This window comes from Lactuca virosa, chromosome 4 (genome assembly GCF_052849685.1).
Source record: "Lactuca virosa cultivar CGN04683 chromosome 4, Lactuca_virosa_CGN04683_v6, whole genome shotgun sequence".
Classification (NCBI taxonomy): domain Eukaryota; kingdom Viridiplantae; phylum Streptophyta; class Magnoliopsida; order Asterales; family Asteraceae; genus Lactuca; species Lactuca virosa.
The window spans coordinates 180,461,363-180,486,676 of record NC_136429.1 but is presented as its reverse complement, the minus strand read 5'-3'; the positions used below and the strand labels follow the sequence as shown (position 1 = coordinate 180,486,676).

Here is a 25,314-nt window from a genome sequence, read left to right as displayed (position 1 = left end):
TCAATAAAAAGATATGCTCAAAAAGAGTAAATGATTATAATTAAATAAGATATTAAAAATTGGTTAATAAACATTGGTTAATAATGTTGAAACCCCTTTCTTCATGTGTTTTTTGCATGTTAGTTTCTTGATGGTTTGTTGCCTTAATAATTGTAATAATGTTGAAACCCTTTTCTTCATGCGTTTTTTGCATGCTAGTTTTTTGATGGATTGTTGTCTTAATAAGTGTCAACTAGTAGCAAAAAGATATTTATAATTAAAAAAGATGAAATTACATAACCTAGATTAAGATCTAGTTCATGCCTAGTGAGAGAGATAGGCCCTTTATTTATTTATCTTTTTTTTCTTTATATATATATATATATATATATATATATATATATATATATATATATATATATATATGCAAGTTCTTTTGAGAACCAAGAAAAACGTGCGAACTTGAGAACTACCAATCCAAACATCATTTTTCAAAATCAAAACCACAAATATCAACGAAATGTAGCTTCTAAGTCATATCTAGGCTAAAAAATGATTTGACGATTTTTTTTGAAAAATATACATATATGCACTGCGGATGCATGCATGCATATATGTGTCCGCAGTCAATATGATTGCTGATGCATGCATGCATATATGTGTCCGCAATCCATATGACTACTGATGCATGAGTCCACAGTCTATATGAATGTTGGTTCACATGCGCCCGCAATCCATATGACTGCTGACGAGTAGTTTTCAACTTCTGATGGTTAGTTTGCAAGTTCACGTTTTTTTTAGTTCTCACAATATATCAACCATATATATATATATATATATATATATATATATATATATATATATATATATAAGTAGGTTCATGCGAAAACATAAATATCCTGCGAAAACGCGAAAACATATTTTATCTTATAAAAATCAAACACAAGTACTATATAAATTAAATTTATTAGCAATAAATTAAAGATAATAAGTTTACATTTGATTGTGTTATGATACTATAGATTTAAAGACGATTTTATCAACTATTTTTTTTTTCACGTTCTTGACCACTTTTAAATTCATGTTTTCATAATAAAAATGTCAAAAATCATATTTTGCTAATATGAAATAATTTATCATGTATAATCGATTATCATCATGTAGTTCAAAGTTTGGATGGATTATTGTCCAAAATATAAGGTTGAGGTGGCACAATCTCATAGTTTTTTCTTGTTTTCGCGTTTTCGCAAATTATTTGCATTTTCGCATGAACCCTCCCATATATATATATATATATATATATATATATATATATATATATAGAGAGAGAGAGAGAGAGAGAGAGGAATGATCATTTGAGAACCTATAGTTTCCCGAGAACCCGAGAACCAAAAGTTGAGCGTTAGATCAAAATAATAAAAGGTTAGAATGCATTGTGGTAGTTTTGTAAATACTTGGGTAAAAAAAGGCACGGGGGCATCTAACTAAAATTAATCAAGGGCATTTCATGGATATCTCAAGTCAACATTTTATCACGTCAATCCCTACACTCCTCTCTCTCTCTCTCTCTCTCTCTCTCCCATTCATCTTGCCTCTCTTTCCCCTTCATCCCGCATCCGACTAACACTCTCTAATCTCTAGATCGCCGGATTTGTAACAAATGCTCCGATCGTCGATAGTTGATCTGCAATATGAATCTCCTTGACGATCACAACTCCCATCAGTTTCCTCTGGTTATCGGGCTTCATCCTAGCAGTCGATTTCTACAATTTGTTTCTTATTGTTAATGCAATTGATTTCAATAATCTTTTCCTGGTCGGTTTTTGCCACCGATCTACCATCGATTTCAGCAACTGATTTCTCTCTTTCCTTATTCCCATCGTCGCATCACCTCCGGACAATGCCTCCTCGTCACTCAAGTTCTTTCTTGACGTATCCTTTCCTCTTTGAGATCTAAATTGACAATTGATCTAACTTTCATCGTCTGGTATGTGATGTTTGATCAGTAATTTAGCTACAATTATGTTTTAATCGATCTTATTTTTCATTTGCTTATCTTATTGTTTAACGATCTCGAAATTAGGAGCGTTAGGGTTTTGAATTTGCTGTAGTTTTCTTTTCGATCTGTTTGGAATCATAGTTTGAATTTGAAAGAGGTTACTGATTTGTTGATACCGACTTGTTATCGGAGGCTTACAAATTGTTGCTAAGGTCTATAATAATGTCTACTTTCTATTTTTTCTTGTAAATCCTTCATCTTACTTCTGTTGTTCTGTTTGTATCCATTGGTAGATCATATTAATTGGTAGGTGTTGGATTGTTGCTGTAGGTTTGGTTATATTATATGTACTGATGAAGTGTTTTTATTGGGCAGAGTGTATCTATAACTAGAGATGGGCTGATGAATGAGCTTCAGCATGAGGAAGTGCATGCCATTATGATAGATTCCTCCATTTCTCAATCCCAACATGTTGACTTGGAAAGAGAGTTGGCACCTTGGGTCCCTGATGATGATAATCCATAATGTCCTGAATTGGACAATACCTTTGATCGCCATTGGAACAGGTTCCAAGTTCTTTCCTTCCAACAATTTTCTGCATCTATAATCATATATTTATTAACTTATAATTATGTAATTCACTTTTTTATCATTGATATTTTGTGAAATAGGGTATGAATGAAATATCTGCTTCTGGTCGTGCCCATATTGGTATAAAAAGAATGGGTGAGCTTGATGCAAAGCCATTCATCATTGCTGCTAAAAAGTGATCGCCTTTAAGTACAAATATGATAAAAGTTGTTTTCTTCATTGGCTTTATGGACAAATGAAGGAGCTTGACTTGACTGTGTTGTGGTATGTAATATGTTAATTTTAAGTGTCTATGGTTATACTCTCTATCCATTCCATTTGGTATGATCTAGTCAATTAGTTTCTATGATTGACTGATCTGCTTGTGAATTCTATGAGATATTGTGAAGAACTTAGATTTGTTAAAGTACTAACTCTTTTAGATTGAATATGAATAACTCAAAATAACAAGTGTTTTTTTTCTGATGTGGTTACAATGGCAATGGCAGAAGATTCACCTGGAATGGGTGTATTACCACAAGATGGAATGAATTTGAGCATGAACATTGCAAATCATGAACCTAAAAACTGGATACAGCAAATCATGCTTGTAAAGTAAGCTTTTCCCTAATTTCAATATAAATTCACAAAATTACCTAGTTTCAATCATGCGATTCACATATATGAATTATATGTAATTCACATGTAATTCACATATGAATTACATCCGATTCACATGTAAATCACATATGAATTACATGTGCTTCACATGTAAATCGCATGTAATTCACATATGAATTACATGTGATTCACATGTAAATCGCATGTAATTCACATGTGATTCACATGTAAATCGCATGTAATTCATATGTGAATTACATGTGATTCACATGTAATTCACATATGCATCACTTGTAATTCATATGTGAATCGCCTGTGATTCATATGTTAATCACATATGTATTTTTGTAAGTGTTTTTGCATCAATCAATTTTTTTTTTAATTTTCTTGTAGATTTGAAAGAAATTGTGGTGAATATTGAAGAGGTAAAAATCATAAATTGAAGAAAATATGGAAATATTGACACGAAGACATGAACACGCTTTAGAATTTTATAGCATTTTTTTTATTTTTTATAATTTATTTTGTATCGAATAAATACTTATTCTATTGTGTTTAGAAATTAGTAAATAAAATGAGTTTTCTTATGATTTCCTTACAAATATTATAATATATGAAATATACATATATGTATTTGTAAAAATATTCATATATGTACCTAAAATGTTGATTTTTTTGGTTAAAAAATTATAGTATTTTTTAAATATTCCCTTTTTTAAAATTTTTATTGATTTTTAAATGCTTTTAAAAAGTTGCAGTTTTTTTTTTAAAATATATATATTTTTTCCAATTTTTTTTAAAAAATTCATGTTTTTCGTAAAAATTAAAAAATCTGCACTTTAAAAAAAAATCAAAAAATACTTTTTTTAAAAAAGTCCGAAAATCTAATTTATAATGTAAATTTTTAGACATTAATATTAATATTTCTAATAACACAAAAAATTACATTAAATGAGATTGGTAAGAAGACGATCATGCCCTTAATGAACTAATTTTGATCTAACGCTCCACTTTTAGTTCTCGGGTTCTCGGAAAATTATGAGTTCTCAACCGATCTCACCCTATATATACCTATATATATAAATGATTTTTTTTTAAAAAAAGTAAAAATAAAATATAAATGATAAAAATATGCTTTTAATGACAAAAGGACCGGACAGAAAAAAAAATCAAGTCACAGAGACAAAACACATAAGACTCTAATAGTCATCTTGAATACGTATGTTTTGAAAAACAACATGAACTGATTGAGTGTAATTTTGTCTTAAAAAATTGAATAAGTTTTTAATCACCAAAATGTTATTTATCTAATTTGCTTATTAACTTATAATATATAGTTTTTTTGGTTTAAAATTAAAAAATATATTTTATATTTTTTATTGATGATTTATTATTCATTTGATATCATTTTTAAAAACGTGAATAAATACGACAAAACTTTTGGAGATTACAAAGTTAGGGTTAGAAAATATAAAATAAAAACCTCCGCAGATCCCATTCCCCCCATTTGTTACATGACGGTGCACAGCATCATCCGATACACTGGCGGCTATATCACCTGTATAATCCCTTAACAAACCCTCCTCCCACCCCCCATTATTTCTTCACAGCAAACCCTAGAGTCTCTTGTTCCTGCTACTTCGGTAAGGTATCTAACACCAGATTTTCTTAATTTTTCTGTTAATTTGGGCTCTTCTTTTGAATATCTCGAAATAGAGTTGTTTGACCTAACAGCACCTCGTAATTCGTTCACATTTGCATTGTTTGTGTCACAGTATAATTCCGAGCTTTCAAACGTAAATTTTTATAGAACTTTTTTTTTGTTTTTTTTTTCAGAGTAAGTGACTTCCTTTAGAAAAAGAAAGTACTTTCTTATTCATACCTGTAGATGAATCCGAATATGTAGATAATTCTGACTAATGTTCATCATTAAAAGTTTTACATTTTTAAGCTTCTGCAATCCTGTAATCAAAGACAGAGTCGCCCAATCTGTTAGCAAGTTATAGGATGAGTTTGATCCATTGAATACACTGTTTACAACTCAGATCCTGATAGCATATATTTGAAGTTAGTAAGATAATTCTATAGTTGTATTATATATCGGTGATTTTCTTTCTGAATGTCATAAGCCAAATACGTTGTAATTACATGTACATGTTCAACTTTATCTTTTAATATTCCATCTATCATACAATAATTAGTGTACGTGATTGTAAAAATGTATTAAATAGTGAATTTTTGTCTTTGGAGTCTTATGATTTTTCCCCGGTTTTGGAGTTTTCCACGTATATTCTTATGTTCATTTTCTATTCTTCCAAATTAGGAATCTTTGAGACCATTTCTGAATGACCTTATAACCAATTTATTCTTGTTGGCTGCAGATATGTCCGGGGCTTTAATTCATGCAGCCTCCTTCCTTGTTCGTGAAAGAATAAATGGAACCACAAAAGAGAAAAGAACAGTTAAAATGATGGCATGTTCTTACGCACCTCCCATGAGAATGAGAACCTTTTCAGGATTAAGAGGATCAAATGCTTTAGATAACATAATGAAACCCCCCCAAGATTTCCATTCAAAGGTAGCTATAGCAACCTCTGTACGAAAACAAAAAACCTCCCGAATTGTACCAAAAGCCATGTTTGAGCGCTTCACAGAGAAGGCTATAAAAGTAATTATGCTTGCACAAGAGGAAGCACGTCGTCTAGGCCACAATTTTGTTGGCACAGAGCAAATATTACTAGGCCTAATCGGTGAAGGAACTGGCATTGCTGCTAAGGTTTTGAAGTCATTGGGAATCAATTTGAAGGATTCAAGAATGGAAGTTGAGAAAATTATTGGTAGGGGTAGTGGATTTGTTGCTGTTGAGATTCCATTTACCCCTCGAGCTAAACGTGTTTTGGAACTTTCATTGGAGGAAGCTCGCAATCTTGGTATACTTTATTTTGTTTCAAGCTATGCAATTTTATTATAAAAATGAAGTCATTTGGTAGCTAATAATATACGTACAATGTTATAGGTCACAACTATATTGGATCAGAGCACTTGCTACTTGGTTTGCTACGTGAGGGAGAAGGTGTTGCAGCTCGTGTTCTTGAGAATTTAGGAGCTGACCCCACTAACATTCGCACTCAGGTAACACTATTTTAATATTTTATTATTTTTTTTAAGTTGCTAAGTATTTGTAATAATGAGTAGGTGATTCGAATGATTGGGGAGAGTGCAGAAGCTGTGGGTGCTGGAGTTGGAGGTGGAGGAGCTTCAGGGAGCAAGATGCCAACACTTGAGGAATATGGGACAAACTTGACAAAGTTAGCAGAGGAGGTAGTCCATGTGGATTTTTTACTTTTTTTAGATATTGGTTTTATAGAAAGGGGATATGTTTTGTTGTTTTTATAGGGTAAGTTGGATCCTGTTGTTGGAAGACAATCACAAATTGAAAGAGTGACACAGATTTTAGGGCGTAGAACAAAGAATAATCCATGCCTCATTGGAGAACCTGGTGTAGGAAAGACAGCCATTGCAGAAGGTCTTGCCCAAAGAATTGCAAATGGTGATGTCCCTGAAACCATTGAGGGGAAGAAGGTGAGTCTGACTTCATAAAATTCATGAAAACAGCTTTAAGGCTTACATATGACCCAATTTCTTTCTTTTCAATTATATTCAGGTAATAACCCTAGATATGGGTCTTCTTGTTGCTGGCACAAAATACCGAGGGGAATTTGAAGAAAGATTGAAGAAATTAATGGAAGAAATAAAACAAAGTGATGACATAATTCTGTTCATTGATGAGGTTCACACTCTAATTGGGGCAGGAGCAGCAGAAGGAGCCATTGATGCTGCTAACATATTGAAACCAGCTCTTGCAAGAGGTGAATTACAGGTAAACAATGATATTTTAAACTTTTTTGCTATAAATTATGATCGGGTTATTTATTGGAATACAAGAATTTAGTGTAGTTTTATCTTTGTGTCAGTGTATTGGGGCTACAACACTGGATGAATACCGAAAACATATTGAAAAAGATCCAGCATTGGAAAGACGTTTCCAACCAGTTAAGGTTCCGGAACCTTCCGTTGAGGAAACAATTCAGATTCTGAAAGGATTAAGAGAAAGATATGAAATTCATCACAAGCTTCGTTATACAGACGAGGCTGTAGTTGCTGCTGCTGAGTTGGCACACCAGTACATAAGGTAAAAAAACATCATAGGAAAGATGACATGTGATTGGTTTTAATTGATAATTATTTTTAATTTCTTATATGTTTTGTAGTGATCGGTTTCTTCCTGATAAAGCAATTGATTTGATCGATGAAGCTGGATCTCGCGTGCGACTTCGCCATGCACAGGTACTACATGTATTTGTTTCAATTTTCTGTTATTGATTTCACCGAGTTAACCGGGTGGGGTTTATGTAGCTACCTGAGGAAGCCAGAGAGCTTGAGAAAGAGGTTAGACAAATTACAAAGGAGAAAAACGAAGCTGTTCGTGGTCAAGACTTTGAAAAGGTAATTTTTTTTTTTTTTTTTTTTTTTTTCATATATATAATTTTTGTTATAAATTTTCTCCAATGTTTCACAGGCAGGGGAGCTAAGAGATAGAGAAATGGATCTAAAAACACAAATATCGGCTCTAATCGACAAAAACAAAGAAATGAACAAAGCCGAGAGCGAAGCTGGCGAAGCGGGGCCCACAGTAACAGAAGCGGACATCCAGCACATCGTATCCACGTGGACCGGCATCCCAGTGGAAAAAGTCTCAAGTGACGAATCCAACCGCCTCCTAAAAATGGAAGACACCCTCCACAACCGCATCATCGGTCAAGATGAAGCCGTGAAAGCCATAAGCCGAGCCATCCGACGGGCCCGCGTGGGTCTCAAAAACCCCAACCGCCCAATCGCCAGCTTCATCTTCTCGGGGCCCACGGGTGTCGGGAAATCCGAACTCGCAAAATCCCTAGCCACATACTATTTCGGCTCAGAAGAAGCCATGATTCGGCTCGATATGAGTGAGTTCATGGAACGACACACGGTCTCAAAGCTCATCGGCTCACCGCCCGGGTATGTCGGTTACACGGAAGGCGGGCAGCTGACCGAAGCGGTCCGCCGCCGCCCGTACACTGTGGTCCTTTTTGATGAAATCGAAAAGGCGCATCCGGATGTTTTCAATATGATGCTTCAAATTCTTGAAGATGGAAGGTTGACCGATAGTAAAGGGCGAACGGTTGACTTCAAGAACACGCTTTTGATCATGACTTCGAATGTTGGAAGTAATGTGATTGAAAAAGGTGGACGGAGGATCGGGTTTGATCTTGATTATGATGAGAAAGATAGTAGTTATAATCGGATTAAGAGTTTGGTTACGGAAGAATTGAAACAGTATTTTAGGCCCGAGTTTTTGAATAGATTGGATGAAATGATAGTTTTTAGACAGTTGACGAAATTGGAAGTGAAGGAGATTGCGGATATAATGTTGAAGGAAGTGTTTGAGAGGTTAAAGGGTAAGGAAATAGAACTTCAGGTGACTGAGAAGTTTAGAGATAGGGTGGTGGAGGAAGGGTATAACCCTAGCTATGGGGCGAGGCCGCTAAGAAGGGCGATAATGAGACTTTTGGAGGATAGTATGGCGGAAAAGATGCTTGCACGTGAGATTAAGGAGGGCGATTCCGTCATTGTTGATGTTGATTTGGATGGTAATGTGACGGTTCTTGGCGGCACCGATGGTGCTCCGACGGAGGAGATCTTACCGGAGCCGATTGCATTGTAGAAGTGTCTTTTTATAACATCTTTTTTTTTCTTCCCGAAAAGTTGGTTATGAATAGACTTATGGCCGGTTTCCTTTTTGGTCATGTTTGTTTTCTGAGTTAGGTTTACATTTCAAGGCTTGTATATATTACAGGACCAATTAAAGGTGGGAGATTTTGTGAGGTTAGAATTATGGATTTAAATTCTTTTTGTTAATTTCATCCTTATTGCTACTATTTGTTTTATGGCAAAACAAAAAAGTTGAACAAAGTGGTCTAGGTAGAATATTAGAGCTAGGCTATAATATTGCTTTCTTCTAATAGACATTTGGCAATAGAGTGAATGGTAATGTTTTCTTGAATTGGAAAATAAAAGCTGGGTCTTATTAGTATTCTATATATGCGTGTTACAAAAATCAAACTGTTTATTAATCGGGGATTAATCGTTTAGCGGTTTACAACCGATTTTGATTAGGGGTGTTTAGGTAGTTAGGTCTGACAATTGGGTTAGGTTCGGGTTGGCAGGTAAAAAAACATAAACTCAATCCAACCTATATAATATATGGATTGGCGGATCATGGGTTGGTGGGTTGGAAACTTCAACCCAACCCAATCTATATAATCCGTTTGTATATGGGTTTGTGGGTACAAGTTAGTGGGTCGAACCCAACCCATATAACTCATTTAATAAATAAGCAACACATTTTAAAAAAATGAGGTTTTTTCAACACAAAGTCATAACGTGATTATAGTAATTAATATCAGAAAAGAGGTTTTCAATATAAATTCATAAAGTCATTAACATCCAAATAAAATTGAAAAATGAAAACATTCATATAAAGTTGATGGGTTATTCGTTCGTGACTCCTGAGTATCTAAAAATGACAACATGTATTTTTTCTTTTCTTTTTTGATTAGGGCACCACAAATAGAGATTAGCCACATACGAATACGGAAGGAAATCATATTTCATTAATAACTACCTAACTAACTAAGGTGGTGTTTGATTGTGGCCTGACTCGGTCCGGGTCAGCTGGGTCCACTTGTTTGATTAAGGTTCTTTGCACATCTGATTCAGTGATTCGGTCCTCAAAGAAAAACTAGCTGACTTGGTCCTTTCCACAAGTTTCACGTATTTGCCTTTCTCCTTTTCCTTGCCCCTAAACGACGTGACTTCTTCTTTCTCCTTCTCCTTTAATCCACGTCCAACTTCTTCCACCACCACCAGTTCTTTTCTTCTTTAATCGATTCATGAAATCGATTTTGAAATTAAATCGAGCAATGAAATCGTTTTTGAAAGTGAGTGTTAAGCAATCTTCAATTGATTTAACTCCCTTCGAACTTAGAAAACAAAGCTGGATAACAAAATTATGGAGATGCAATCCAACATTGGTTCCATCAGAGATGAACAACGAGCACTTGAGTGACGATTGATGAGAAGCAAAATGAAATTAAACACACGGAATCCAAAATCAACCATCTCAAAACCATTCTCCATTCTTCTTCTCCACTTAAAAATTGGTTAGTGAGTTACAATGATCCATCACCATCAAATGGTGAAGAAAAACGAAGGTGAGACCGAGAGAAAGGATGATTGATGTCAATGTTTTAAAAATCAGTTTTTTAATTGAACCGGTCGGGTGATGTTTTCTGGTTCAACCGGATGATCAAACCAGTTCTATATTTTTATATGTTTTTAATTATCCTACATACATTGATTACAAAACTTGTTATATTTTTAGTATTACAAACGTAAATAGAATGCAACATATAAAAAAATCATTATAGAAGCCAAAATCAAACAAAGAAGCCCAAAACAAACACAAAAATCCAAGACTGTATGGTTCATTCCGGTTCAATTCAGCCGGTTGAACCGGTTTTTTACCAAAACCGGCCGGTTCAATCCGGTCAGGAAATCGATATAAAACCTGTCCAAATCGAACCGTCCTCACCTCCAGTTCCCGGTTCGACCCGGTTTTTAAAACACTGATTGAGGTAATTTCAAATTTCTTCTATCAATGTATGTTTTTCTTGCTTCATCCAAAGACCGAGGTAATTTCTAATTGGATTCGACTTTTTAGCAGTTAAAGGGGGTTTTTTTTATAACTTCAAGGTTCATATGCTTTGTTTCAGATTTGAAATTTTCATGGATATGATCATGTAATCAAATAAGTGAAGCCATATTAACAGTTGTTCTGTTGAAAAGATTACAAATCAAATCTGAAATCTAAAAGTCTCAAGCTTCACTTCTTAGAAGTCAAAAACTAGGTTTTAGTTTCATATCCATTTCCTTGAGATATTTATATGAAATTTATGTTATTTGCTTCATTATTTCAGGTCATGGAGACTGGTGCATATGCTGGAATCATTTTGGTTACAAGAGTCCAACTCGTGAGTCCTACTTCCATCTTTAAGGACCTGTTGTGCATTAACTAATTAGCCAAATGGTCTTTGAAATCATGAGAACCGAATTGCTTTATTATTGGAACACATGCCAAGTATTTTGTATTCATGAGAAACATTGATAATGTGTTGTGGTCATGAAGACTTAAGGATAAATCATGCATCAAGGTACTAATTGTATGTTGTGCATTAGCAATTGTAACATCATCTACATAAATATATGAAATGATAATTTCTCATGAACAATTGTAACATCAATCTTGCGCAGTAAATTAAATGAAAATCATAGAGAAATTATTAAAAAAAATGTTGTTTGAGGGTAATATAGCCATTTTGCATAGTCAGTCATGTGCAAAATCAAATAATAAGTTTCAGTCAGAAGCTAACTCTGTCAGAACTTCTAACCCGGTCAGCTCTAATTCAGTTACCAACTATCAAACGACCCCTAAGTAACTAACTATCTAACTAACTATATATATATATATATATATATATATATATATATATATATATATATATATATATATATATATATATGGGTTGGTGGGTCAAAAATCTCAACCCAAACCCATCTATTTTCGGGTTGGGTCGAGAGTTGCCACCCTTAGGGTGCTTGGCGGGAATTGGTCAATATCGGTCAAACTCGGGCTTGGTGGTCCTCAGCGCGTCTAGGCAGGAAAAATTAAAAAAATTCAAATTTTCAAATATAACAACAAAATTTACAAAATTTCAAAATTTTAAATTTTCAAATGTTATACAAAATATTTCATATTTATAAACTTTCAAAATTTTAAATGTTCAAATACTTATTTTTTGAGGATATATTAAGCTTTTGAAGAGTTTTATTAATCATTTAGGTCCCCGATTAATCCATTATCCTCATTCGACTGCTGAGATCCTGCCGATTGTTTTTTATAACATTCTAGATTGATAAATTAGTCGACACGAATATTGTTTTAAGTATTTGCGAGAATAGGTCTTGTGTCAGATAACAATTTTTTTGTCTTATTTTTGTAGTTTTACAAGCAGTATATTAATGGTTCGTAGCATATATATATATATATATATATATATATATATATATATATATATATATATATATATATATATATATATATTACTATATTATTATACAAACCTTATTATTTCTATAAATAACTTTAAGACGTCCAAAACTTTAAGCTGAATGTACAATAAACAATGCATATCTGATAAGAAGTTGAATCGTGAGAGAGCTCTAATCACCAAATGAGGAATGTGTTGAATAGGTCTCTAGATCTTATCTCCTTTGACGAAGCCATTTTAATCCCCAACGGAGTCAATGTTGAATCCTGATATCTGGGCTGATATCCCTCGATTCTGGCAACCGTTCCCTTATTATAAAACATAACACCAAATGTTATTTCACTGTTCTCAAGATCAAATCGTTGAAACAGGTTCTTCACTGTGCTTCCTTCCTCAAGACACGCTTCTTATCTCACAACCACAGCTCCATTTTCAATCTTTCTATGTACAATCTCGTCTCTCCTCCTTAAAAAACCATAGACGACCTTAATGTACAGCATCGCACCAACACCACTTTGCCACCATTGCACCATCATCACAACACCAGACTACCGTCACCAGACCACCAAATCTTCGTAACACGGATGTCGGTGCTAAACACCACAACGCCTTCAAAATCCTAGATCTAAACCACTACCATCGTCGTTACTCAAGGTATGTTTCCCTGTCTACACACACGCACCACTTGTCGCTGTGGTCATCACAATCCGCCCATGTTTCTCTTTCTAAACTTCCTCTCCAAAAGAACCCTATTCTAACCCAGAACAACTTCGTTCTTTTATGTTTCTCTTTGTTCCTCATTTTGAAACTCAAATTCAGACTCTAGCTGGTTTATTTTTGTAGATTGTGTAGATTGAAAGTGAGACTGTGAGAGGGTGAGTGGTGACCGGTCAGGGAAGGCTAGATGCAAGGTTTCTAACGACGGTGGTTGAGTTGGGTCGTGATGGCGGTGGTGGAAATTGTAAATCATGGCGATGATCGAAGATTATGGTAGCATCGATGGCGATTGACGAAAGGTGATTCTGGTGGCTGAATTTTAGAGAGACGTATGTGGAATGGGGAAATCTCTTCTATCAAGATTGTTGCTTGATGACCTCGAAAATCCGATTTCCCCCAAAAGCTTCTCATTATCGTTGGCTCCATAAAGGTACTAAATTTTACAAAATCAACTCCAAACCTTTAAATATGGAAATGTTTGTTGAACTGGGTTTTTGGGTTTTAAGTTTTTCAAAGCGAGTGGGAGCACTAACACCGACGGATAACCTAGGAGATCTGAGAGGGTTAGCTGATGGCTCGAACAGATTGAACAATTCCACCATGCTTGCCAGGGAGATTTTGATGGTGCTAATGCCTGAACAGACAAAAGTATATCACTAAAGGGTATATGTGGGAAGAAGAAGAAGCAGAAAAATGACTACCCAGGTTAGAAAACATACAACTTTTAAAGCATGAGGTACGATTGATCAAGGTTCTGACAAAAAAAAAATTAACGAAATTGAAGGTGTATAGGAGCTAGAACAAGATCTGCTTCATTTGAACACCAAGTTTCAATCGTTTTCCATCTCCATCTCAAAAAAAAAAATTCTCTTTTGATTTTGTTTCCATGATTTGATATAGGTTGCAGGTGGAGGGGGTTCTCTGGGATACCTGTTTGTTTGTTGATGGTAAGAACGTATATTATTGTAAAATATGATAATCAGGTATTTATTTGCCATGGGTTTGTTTGGATTATATGTGTGGTCCAAAGAAAACTTAGCAGATTTCGAAATTAAGAATTGTAATATATGTTTGTTCCTAATTTCACATCGTTTTTTCCATTAAACATATATCACCCATTTTTCTAATGCTTTGACTGCTTTCTCTTTCACTCTATTTGCCTTTTCTGAATCTGTGTTTGTCACAACCAAGCTATCGACTCTCCGACCTTCTGGGTTCGATATCTCCTCCCTCAATTCCATATGCGATGCAAGATGGAAAGGATGGCTTCCTGTGCTACTCCTCTACATACCCTCTCGCTCTGTCTATGCACACACACACACATATACACCACCATCTGCACTGATACTGAACAGCCACCACCACCATCGATTTTATTTTTAAGCAATGCCTTAATTGATTCCCATTTCTTGGTGTGATTGCAACAGTAAGTGATATTACTGTCTTTTGTTGTATCTAAACCTAATCCTGATTATTTGAATATTCCAATCAACTATTTTAGTTAAAAATAACTGGTTTTGAATTGGATATGGTTCTTTTTTTTTAATCTTCAAATCTCTGATTATTTGAACCTTCAAAATCGCAGAGAAACTTTGAGATTTATTGATTTTTGATGTTTGATTCAGATGGTTGTGGGAAATTAAGCATTACGAGAAAAGAATCGACTCTTTGAGTTAATGGAGATGATTTGCTGCAAATGGATCAAAATTGGTTGTCCTGGTTTTGTAGTCCTTTCTTCCCTTCCATTTCTATTCCTAGACTTTTAGTTCGATGTTTGAACTTTTTATTTGCAGAGATACCCTGTATCAAGAACCCTATCTCAATGGAGTGGTTTATGCCTTACATATTTCTCTTAGGAAGTGCAATAATTTCAATAGAACTCATCATTCAACATTTTTATTCTCCAGGTGGTAAAGTTGTTTTTCTCCATCTTTTATAATTTCAAATATTTTACCATGGCTCATCATAGTGTCTTCTCAGGTGGTTTTTCTTTTTGGATTCTGAGTTTCAGCACCGCACCACCGTCTCTATCTCACTCTTTTACACACATATTAGATATGGGTATTCTTCTTTCTCTTGCACACAAATGGTTTTAATGTTAGTTTTTCTACAGCTAACCTCAAGGAGATTCCCGGTATGAAGCTTTTTTTATGATTTACTACATAGGATTATTTTATAAATGGTTAAGAATAAAACGGTGCAAACTAATACTATATACCGTTCTCCATAGAATCCTACATACATGAGCTAAATTTGGTATAAGTAAAACTTACATTCCTAAAATTAAAGTGTTAATAAATATAATTCTCTTAATAACGTCTCTCCCAAAATCTCACCACCGCCTCTCACGCATTCTGTTGATCGACTATCACTACTAATAATCAACTCCCAACTCCAATGCCAGCACTTGCGGTCAATGCTCCTGACGATCGCCGGATCACTACCATCTTCTGCTATTTTTCGTTGGCGATACATCCTTAGCCCTATATCACCATTGGTACGTTTATTATCTTCAACTAGATCTTGATTCAAACCTGCATCGACAGCAGAGGAAAGTTGAATTCGTTTTAGCTGAATTAGCGAAAAAGTACCAATATTTTGACGAATTAACGAAAAAAACCGGAATACCGGCTAAATCTGCGAAACCGGCCACATAGGGTTATTGCGAAGTTTTATGTCACACCCCCAAACCAGAACGGCGGAAACGTTCGGGGGCGGAGGGCTTCATGTAAGTATCACAACACATGCAATATAGTAATCAAAGTACAAACAACCATTGCATTAATAAGTATAAGTTTTACATAAGTGTTTAAACATTACACATTCGAACATCAAAGTAGATACAGTAGAAGACAAGAGTTGCAGTATGGTACTAGGTAGTCTTCTCAAAAGCTTCGGGAGTGTACCTGTCTATTGGATTCCTGAGAATACAAGTTATTTTGAAAGAGTAGATCAACATTTTAGCTGGTGAGTTCATAAGTATTTTAGTTCTATAAAGTATACTCTAAGTTCTTTGGAAAAGTTCGCTGGTTCCTCCAGAAAATCCTATATTTCTTGATGTGATAAAATGATAACCTCAATAGTTCCCTCTACAATTACTTAGTTTATACTAGTTATATTTAACCTAATATCGAATGGACAGTTAAATGGGTGAATCTGCCCTAAGCCCACAACCAAACAAGGAACAAGAGGTAAGGCGGAAGCCACACATTTCACTGTCAGTCGGATATTACTTATATATAACTCTGATGTATAAACTAAGGAATTATAGAATTAGCCACTAAAGGTCCTTTATGTTATACTAGTTTAAAGAGAGTGAATGACTAAGTTCCATCTGATAAGTAGTTTTAAATCCCCATAAAACCGTTTCTGAATAGTAGTTTTAAATCTCCATAAAACCGTTCCATTTGTAAAAGTAGTTTAATCCCATAAACCGTTCCATCTGTAAAAGTAGTTTAATCCCATAAACCGTTCCATTTGTAAAAGTATTCTTAGTTATATCCGTTCTACAGTAAAACATTGATATTAATCCTGGAAAATATTATATTTTCCATAATACTGATTTGTGGTTTTAAACATTCCAAAACCAAAAGTACAAGTATATTTGCCATACTTGATTTCATGATACGTAGTTTTTACCATAAGTAAAACTAACAAAATGTATATTTGTTCAGTAAAATAGATAGGATGTAATTATCTTTTCTTACTATTTTAAAAGAAGTATATTACTACGTAGATTAATCGTTGTTTTCTCCATGTGAGTTCTATTAACCATACTAATATGACTGATGCGACGTTCTTCAGGCGTCGGAAACGATATGACATTTGTCACCCCAGGCCTGCCGGCCAAACTGTAGCGAACAGCTAAGGTGCGGGATTGTCAGTCCCGTATAGATCTATACACAAATTCACGCTCTCCCTCCAGGAGATTCTGGTTAATAAGTCAGGACTTAGGGTCATACTTAGATAAGTACACCATGAAGTGTCTCACAAATTTATTGAGTCAACGAGATTACAAGTAATATAGTGGAAAAAGCCTTTTAACAGTAATGATGAAACTTTTCCATATATAAGTTTAAGATGATTGATATTGAGAATTGACACATAAATTATACCTATTATAATTTATATGTTCTATCTGATTATCATGATTTCTCATGGATGAACACCTTTGTTCAGCATGATATAAAGGTAATGATACCGAATGAACTAACATTTTATATTCATATATGTATAATATATATATATATATATATATATATATATATATATATATATATATATATATATATATATATAAGAAAGAAACGACCTTCGGACAATTAACACCACCTTAATTCCACATCCAAACAAGGAAAAGGAAATAAGATAATTCATTAGTCCTAAGCCCTTCAAATCTTATTTATATATTTATACATATATAAACATGATTTTGGCAATTATAAGTTTAAAGAGTTATAAAAACATTTAAAAGAGTTTAACGTTATTCTAGAAGAATTTATATGAATTCAATTTATTCTGGAAACAATTGGTAATCCTTTATTTTAAAGTCCATATTTAAAAGCATAAGAAGAACCTTTATGTGATTAATATCACATGAATTATTGACACAATATGATTGTGTTCAACTTGTATTCCCCCCCTTATAAAGCATTTAAAAACCATTTAAAAAGGTATATTATAGGGGTATGAACTCACTTGATAAGTGGTGATTTGGGCAGCATTTCGTTTCTATAAATGATCTTTCTCGAAGAAACCGCGAGTTTTTGATTAAAAACCGGGCTTTACGCAGGCAGCACTTCGACTGGAAAGAGGTTAGCTTCTCGAGAATTCCGGGGCTTTAGGGCTTGCTTCGGGTTTTAGATATGATACCGGGGCTTTGGGGGGGGGGGGTGTAAGAAAGTTTAAAGGGGTGAAATATGTGAAAAATGGTGAAATTTGGGGGTAAAAATGGTGAAGGAACCGGAGAGTCTCGCACCCTTTATATAGGTGCGAGGGTTCGGCCGAAGAGGTGAGTCACCAGACACGCGGCATCAGCAGCGAAGGCCACGATGCCGAAGTTTGGATGCGAGACAGGGAGGCGAGGCGCGTGTCGGATCCGGGTGTGGCGGTTACTGTTCATGCGAAGGATGTCGGATGACCATTGGACCGCGGCTTCGGTCGAATCAGAAGGCGACGCGTGTCGGACACGGGGAAGCCTCGCATGCGAGGTGACGTGGCCGAATGGTGACCATGCGAAATTTCTCGGTTTCCAACATTTTTCGATTTTTGTGCCCAAAACTTGCGAAATTCATAACTTTCGCATACGAGCTCCGTTTTCGACGTTCTTTATATGCACGCGTAGGTAAAATTATACTCTACGACTTTTGTTTAGACTTCGTTGGCTAATTTTGACTTTATTTTTAATATTATTATTTTTAACAGACCTGGACAGGAAAATCCGTTAAAAATTTATAACTTCTTTATTCGACGTCCGTTTTCGTTTGTCTTTTTACCGTTGTACTACTTTTGATGAGACCTTCGATTCTCGTTTAAGTTGTGTCGGCTAAAAATCACTCGATCCTTATTTCGAGTTTTTAGCTGTATACTGCTATACTGAAACTTAGAAAAATCATAACTTCCTCATACGAAGTCAGATTTTAACGTTCTTTTTATGAAAGTTCTCGGTTTAACATAATCTACAACTTTCATTTAGATTGTTATGGCTAAAAAGCCTTTTATCGATAATTCACTTTTTACACTGGAACAGTGTTTTGCCGGTTTTGTCGCGGATTTTCGATTGGTCATAACTTCTTCGTTATAACTCGGATTTCAGTGTTCTTTATATTTTTGGAAACCTTGTTACAATCTCTACCACTTTGTTCATCCCAATTAAGATTATTGAACAATTTATTTTTGACCTAAATTTGACTGGTGTTACATTTTAGCCGGTATTCTGTCATTTTTTGTAAACAAAATTTAATTTGGGACTAAACCGTAAATTGACCTAAAATATTAGGACTTTATTAGAGATTTCCCCATAAAAAATGTCTTATACATGAGTCGATCTATTTTGTAGCCCAATAAAGTTTTTTCACATCCAAAATATGTCTTAAGCCTTTCGGTATACTACCCACGACCAAGAAGAATGGAAAGCTTCCGAGTCAGCAAACAACACCACTACAAACCATCACTGTGCGAGTGTACTCCCAACAAAGAGAGAGAGAGAGAGATTAACTTCTCATTCAGTCGTCCGTTGCGTCTTGTGTCATGTCATGCATCATAAAACGTCACGGTCGTGGAGATGGGGATAATGTGCATAGTCGTGGTAGCCATGCCACCTCGCCACAAACAGGCCTCGTGCCTCGTATTCACGACGACCTTATAATTTTTGAAGTTTTTTAGATGGATCTCAAAAGTCAAAAGCCTCGTTAGTTGATAGTTTCACGTAGCCAATCTGTTCAAAAGAGATGGTTGGGGGGACTTTACGACAATTTACCAAACATTGGGGCGTTTTCTGTTATCAACCCTGAAGGAGAGTATATATTGCATTATTGCCACCCTCCATCGCCGTGTGTTGGACGGTTAAAAACCGATTGCAACCGTCTCCGGCCTTCCTGTATCTCTTTCCGTAGATCCCGAAAAAGCGGGAAACAATAGAAAAAAAAAACATAAAAAGGTCGCAAACAGCTTTATCCAATTCAAATGATGGCGGCCAATGAAACCAAAGATGACCTTTACGCTCTCTCTCTTCAGGTAACCAACTTCTCTTCATCATTTCCAAAGTTTTTCCGAATTACCTTTTCATTTTCAATTCAAATACACACCTGTACGTTATTACGTCGGATCTAGGGTTCTACATTGCTCCGTGTCCTTAATTTATCGTCTAATTTATGTATGTATATGCATGAATATGCAGAAAGAAGAAGAAGAAAAGTATAAGGAGTATGATCTCGGATCTGACGACACTGATGCCCCTCTGCCCCTAACCGTCACCTCTCGTGTTCGTTCCCCTGCTTCCTTTCATTTATTTTTATCTCCATTTCACTGTTGTAGTCCACTTTCTGAGACTATCATTATTGTTTTTCTAAAACGAGTCATGAATCAATTCCCTCAAGGCTGCAACTCATTCATGTGTATCTCCAATCTTCATGAATTATGCAAAGGGGTCTGAATGGAGGGAATATTATGTTGATTAGTTATAGAGATGAATGCTCTTGGTTGTTGCAGGTATTGTACATGTTAGGTGATATTGCAGCAGGCCCTGCTTTTCGATTTACTCAATGGTTGGAGTTAGTACGGAAGCGTAGTGGCAAGTATAAGTCCTCTGGCTTCCCTCATCGTCCTCATCGCCCTCAAAGACTTGATAATATGCTCTTGAGGTGATCTTCCATTTTATAAAATTTCTTTGATTAATTGATAATTTATCATTTGTAATTCAAAATGAACCAATCATACAGATTGGGATAATTGGAATCTTTGATAGCTTAATCTGTAATTGTGGTCATTACTGTTCAGTGCAGGAGATTTAAGCTTGGAATCAAAAAATTCTCCTCTTTTTGAGCAAGTTGCAGAAATCAGTTTGTGGGAAAGACTTGGTAAGGCTGCTATGTTGAACATTGATCCAAGCTCCTTCTCTTGGGACATGCTTTCTTCACTTCATCACACTGAACATAGTAGTAGCAATGAGCATTCAGAGGATGAAATGAGTAAAGCATTAGAGGTATGTGAATTCAGGAGTTTAATTTTCCCCTTTCATCTTCTTTCTTGAAAACTTACAAATTAGGGTTTGTGTTTGTGTTTGTATTGAATATAGGTGACAGTGAATTCTGGTGGAGTTGTATTCTTTGCACTATTCAACAACAATGAAAGTCGTGAGTTTCTCCCCAAGGAAGCAGCAGCTGTAATAAAAATAGCTTCTTCTAGAATGGCTACACAATCAGAACGCCTTGGCTATGAATTTGCAAGATGGCTAGGTGTCAGAACTCCACAAGTTATTACACTTTCTTACTCTCTTTCTCTCGGATTCATCATTTTCATAATTTTTTCAATCAACTTCTTACAACATTTGAACGTTTTCAGGCTAGAGTCATTCACAATTGTAGTACTGAGTGGTTAAAGATCAAAGAAGCTGCAGAAAAAGCAAAAGAAGCAGCAGTTTCTGATGGAGATGAAGTTGGTGAAGTCACATGCTCGGAACTTCTAGAAGCTCTTGAACTCAGCCGATGCCTTTATCTCATGAAGTACTACACTTCACTCACTTTATAATTGTAAATTGGGAAAATTGCAGAGAATAGCAACGTACTTTCCCCTATATATCAATATGGTCAAATGTACTTTACTTTTTACCCGTAGTATAAAGTAAAGTACATTGTCTATATTGTTAAAAGGAGTAAAGTAAGTTGCTATTTCTAGCAACATGCCCTTAAAAATTCTTGTAAATAAACCTGAGAAGACATAACGATTTACCCTTTTACACATTTTACAGTTATGTGCATGGATGTCCTCTATTGGAAAGCTCAAGTGCATTTAAAACCCAAGAAGCTGCAGAAAAGACAGCAGCTGCCCTTGGGAGAATATTAATGTTGGATCTTGTTATCAGAAATGAAGACAGACTTCCATGTCGTTACCTTCGTTGGAGGGGCAATTCTGCAAATTTACTTTTAGCAGACAAAATGGCAACTGCAAATAGGGATGCGTTAGAAGAAGCCTTTGATTCTGCTATCAAAAGATACAGACCAAGGGTAATTCGGGCATTACAGAAAGAAAGAAGGTCAACCTCAGTGGATAGCAGAATGAGTGTGGATGGGTCCGAGTTATCATCATCAAAAAGCTCTGATCTTTCTGATACTATAGGATCTCCAATCTCTTCTGAAAAAACCCTAAAAAGACAAATTACAATCGATCCAATAATCGGTGATTTTGACATTGTAGCCATTGATTCCGGCGTCCCTCGCCGGCCACCTGCCGGAAAACGTGCAGGTGATCAAGAAAACTACCCGAAACTTGTTGAACTTTTGATCAACAGCCCTGAATACGCATCACATCTTTTATATGAAATAACAAGTGGGAAACTAGGAGTCCCTCAAGAAGGTATTGAAACTCCGGACAATTCGCCCTTCAAAGACATGATTTCGGTTGTTCATGAATTCAGAAGTGGGTTTCGTGCAGCTCTCATGAACTTACAGAGTTTTCATATATTTCTTCTCACACTTCACCAGAAGTTGGATAGTCTTTTAAGGAGTTTCATGAATATTATTGATAAATCTTCGGGTGGTGATTTTGATAAAGAGGATTTGATGATTCTTGAATCTCCATCACACTGTGTTTCACCACAAGGTAAAGGACAGGGTGATACACAGGAGGGTTGTAATGATACAGAAATGCAGAAAACAGCTTCTTCAAAGGGGGCATCATCTTCGGGTTGCAAAGAGAATTTTGACTCCATTTCTCCAATTTCACATGGAAAGTCTAGTAATAAAGGGAGTGCATCTGAACCTCTTCGTAGCATGCGTATTACCTCAAAGCTACGCGATTTTCATAAATATGCTAAGGTTTGTTTTACTCTTTCTTAACTGGATAAGTTTTCTAGATTTAAAAAAATATTGATCTTCCTCAGGTGGATGCTGAACTAAACAAAGAACTAGAACAATGGAACGAATTACTTAAAAATGAAGCAGTAAAGCTCTGCCAAGAGAATAACTTCACTTCAGGGTTTTTCGAGGGCAGTGAGAGTAATTCTGTTGTTGATGCTTATGAATTGAAGGTAAAAATATCAGTAGCATTTCCATATTAACAAGAAGCACCTGAATTATTATTATTAACTTTGTGTTTGTTTGTGCAACTTACAGCTCAGGCTTGAGCATATTCTTGAGAGGATATCGTTAATATCTGATGCTGGAAACACAGAAAAACCTTCACTGATCACAAATAGCCTATTCATTGGAGGGGCATTAGCTGCAAGATCTGTTTATACACTGCAACATTTAGGGATTACACATATATTGTGTTTGTGTTCTAATGAAATCGGGCAGGCTGAATCTCAACGGGCAGATTTGTTTGAGTATCAAAACTTTTCTGTAAGTGATTAATTAATCTTTCCTTTCCTTTTTTTTTTGTTGTTTAAAGGGGTTGTGATGATGATTGATGAACATGAACAGATAGGTGATGAAGAAGAAGCGGACATCAGTCAGATCTTTGAAGAAGCTCATCAATTTATTGAAGCTGTGGAAGAAAAAGGCGGGAAGGTTCTGGTTCATTGCTTTGAAGGGAGAAGCAGGAGTGCCACAGTTGTTCTTGCATACTTAATGATGAGGAAGTAAGTGAAAGAGTCAGTTATAAATAAACACAAGGGTAAAATGGTCATATAAGTGCATTGAAAATTATGTTGTTGTGAAGGAAGCTGACTTTGTCGAGGGCATGGAACAAGCTAAGAAGGGTTCACAGGAGAGCACAGCCAAATGACGGATTTGCCCGTGTACTTGTGGAGGTGGAGAGGAAGGTGCATGGGAAGGTTTCAATGGAATGGCAACAGAAGAAGCCATCAATGAAGGTGTGTCCGATATGTGGGAAGAACGCGGGGTTAAGCAGCAGCTCACTGAAGCTTCATTTGCAGAAATCGCATAAGAAATTGTCATCAGGGAGTGTAGACAGTGCCATGAGCATGGAGATTCAAAAGGTTTTGGAGGCACTCAACATTTCAACACCAAGACAATCTCATTCAAGCGATTAAATCACATATGCAAACTGCAACATTTTCTTATGCCAAATTTGTATTTGTAAAAATTATTTTATAATCATACATACAGCTACAAGTTTAACCCTGTAGAATGTAAAAACTTTAAATAAAAGTAAAACGGTTAGTAAGTTTAAGTTATCCAACCCTTATAGTCTAGAACTATCTGGAGGTGCCTTTCGCCAAAGATTGAGGAATATGATAGTGGGTGCTTGTGTTGGTTCTAAAAAAAAGTTCTAACTTATCTAAAATGCATTCTATTATTCTTTTAAATTACTTGTTTGCTCCATGTAGTTTTTATTTTAGGAAATAACATAATTGCAGGAACATTTATAGAAATGTCTAATAGAGATATGTTTGAGAAAATTATCTAATCATCCTTATGTTTGAGAAAACTATCTAATGATCCCTATGTTTGAGAAAAAAATTAAATAAATGGCCCCTACAAAATTATCTAATGGTCCCTATTTTTGAAAAATTACATAAATATTCCCTAAAAAATTATCTAATGTTTGACAAAGTTACCAATATGACCCAAATGATCTCAATCACCATTTAATGATATATTATTCAAAAGGTAACCAGTATGACCAAAATACCTTTATAAGAAATGTCACTACCAATGAGTTGTAGTTCCTTTGGTTGATGACAAGAGAGGGCCATTTCAAACCAGACTTCAGGTCACTACAAGCATGTCGCCAGACGAAAATCTATTATGGTGACATGATTACTGTCATTGTGAAGCATACCGACATCCAAATCCCTCCTAATGAAATTCCCATTGATTGTGTCAATCTTTTGACTATTCCCATCCTACAACACATGAAGTTATTTTAATCCACACATGACGATCACATATGGTTTGTTGGTGCTGGCGTCAATGCTAACAAATTACCATGATCTCCATTAGGACCTCCACGATCATACTATAACACACATGACACTATGTAGAATGCCCAAGACACTCATTGGGCTACTCGGGACATCCTGTCTGTAGGAGGCAGATATATTGCATTTATTCAATATATGGACATCCAAACTAAAGAAAAGAAAGATGATGTTTTGACATTCTAGAATGTCTTCACAAGAATTGGGCGTAGATATCCCTTGTGTCGTACATGTGTTTTGTTGTTCACATGTTACATAGTTTGACATGTTATAGTGCCTATGTTTTCTTTATGTGCTTTGTGCTAGCATACAAACATGCCGTATTTAATCACCATGTTAAGATTGATGATGAAAGATGATATATGCTGAGATAACATTGGTTAGACAGTTAAGTCCGTATCATGCATTGCATTCCTTTATCAAGCAATGGTTTAAAGATGAAAAATACAAAAGGTGATTAAAGGTGAAATGATATGAAAGGCGTTTTAAAAATGAAAAATCATTTTAAGACGAAAGGTGTTTAAATATGAAAAATATAAATTGTTAAAAATAACTAATGCATTGTTATTAACTATGAAATAATAATTGTTCTATTAAATTGAAATGTTCATATGAAA

The 25,314-nt window shown here is 35.2% G+C and overlaps 2 protein-coding genes and 1 long non-coding RNA gene across 3 annotated transcripts; 2 read left to right on the top strand and 1 right to left on the bottom strand.

The window, feature by feature from the left end:
* Nucleotides 1-4,639: 4,639 nt before the first annotated feature.
* LOC145107769 (ATP-dependent Clp protease ATP-binding subunit ClpA homolog CD4A, chloroplastic-like) lies at nucleotides 4,640-9,147 on the top strand. The gene is made up of 10 exons (XM_079044718.1): nucleotides 4,640-4,812; nucleotides 5,551-6,099; nucleotides 6,186-6,301; nucleotides 6,365-6,490; nucleotides 6,566-6,751; nucleotides 6,834-7,049; nucleotides 7,144-7,361; nucleotides 7,441-7,516; nucleotides 7,586-7,675; nucleotides 7,749-9,147. Exons 2-10 carry the CDS (start codon nucleotides 5,553-5,555, stop codon nucleotides 8,931-8,933), a joined length of 2,760 nt encoding a protein of 919 aa, XP_078900844.1. The 5' UTR covers nucleotides 4,640-4,812; nucleotides 5,551-5,552; the 3' UTR covers nucleotides 8,934-9,147.
* Nucleotides 9,148-15,847: 6,700 nt separating this feature from the next.
* LOC145168634 (uncharacterized) lies at nucleotides 15,848-24,998 on the bottom strand. The gene is made up of 2 exons (XR_013741977.1): nucleotides 24,409-24,998; nucleotides 15,848-16,016 (listed from the first exon to the last, which is right to left on the bottom strand). It is a non-coding gene; the product is annotated as an uncharacterized LOC145168634 (long non-coding RNA).
* On the top strand, nucleotides 19,637-23,946 carry LOC145107768 (dual specificity protein phosphatase family protein). Its single transcript, XM_079044717.1, has 11 exons — nucleotides 19,637-19,830; nucleotides 19,994-20,077; nucleotides 20,305-20,456; nucleotides 20,593-20,797; nucleotides 20,891-21,067; nucleotides 21,157-21,317; nucleotides 21,563-22,628; nucleotides 22,694-22,840; nucleotides 22,926-23,153; nucleotides 23,235-23,392; nucleotides 23,473-23,946. The coding sequence occupies exons 1-11, from the start codon at nucleotides 19,780-19,782 to the stop codon at nucleotides 23,804-23,806; spliced, it is 2,763 nt and encodes a 920-aa protein (XP_078900843.1). The 5' UTR covers nucleotides 19,637-19,779; the 3' UTR covers nucleotides 23,807-23,946.
* Nucleotides 24,999-25,314: the final 316 nt, after the last annotated feature.

What these genes read in the sequence shown, in the direction of transcription:
- LOC145107768 (XM_079044717.1), top strand. Translation starts at nt 19,780, where the DNA reads ATGATGGCGGCCAATGAAACCAAAGATGACCTTTACGCTCTCTCTCTT. An exon ending in AAATGAGTAAAGCATTAGAG is followed by an intron (nt 20,798 to 20,890) that starts GTATGTGAATTC and finishes TATTGAATATAG; the next exon opens with GTGACAGTGAATTCTGGTGG. An exon ending in ATTTTCATAAATATGCTAAG is followed by an intron (nt 22,629 to 22,693) that starts GTTTGTTTTACT and finishes GATCTTCCTCAG; the next exon opens with GTGGATGCTGAACTAAACAA.
- LOC145107769 (XM_079044718.1), top strand. Translation starts at nt 5,553, where the DNA reads ATGTCCGGGGCTTTAATTCATGCAGCCTCCTTCCTTGTTCGTGAAAGA. An exon ending in GGAGGAAGCTCGCAATCTTG is followed by an intron (nt 6,100 to 6,185) that starts GTATACTTTATT and finishes ACAATGTTATAG; the next exon opens with GTCACAACTATATTGGATCA. An exon ending in TTGCAAGAGGTGAATTACAG is followed by an intron (nt 7,050 to 7,143) that starts GTAAACAATGAT and finishes TCTTTGTGTCAG; the next exon opens with TGTATTGGGGCTACAACACT.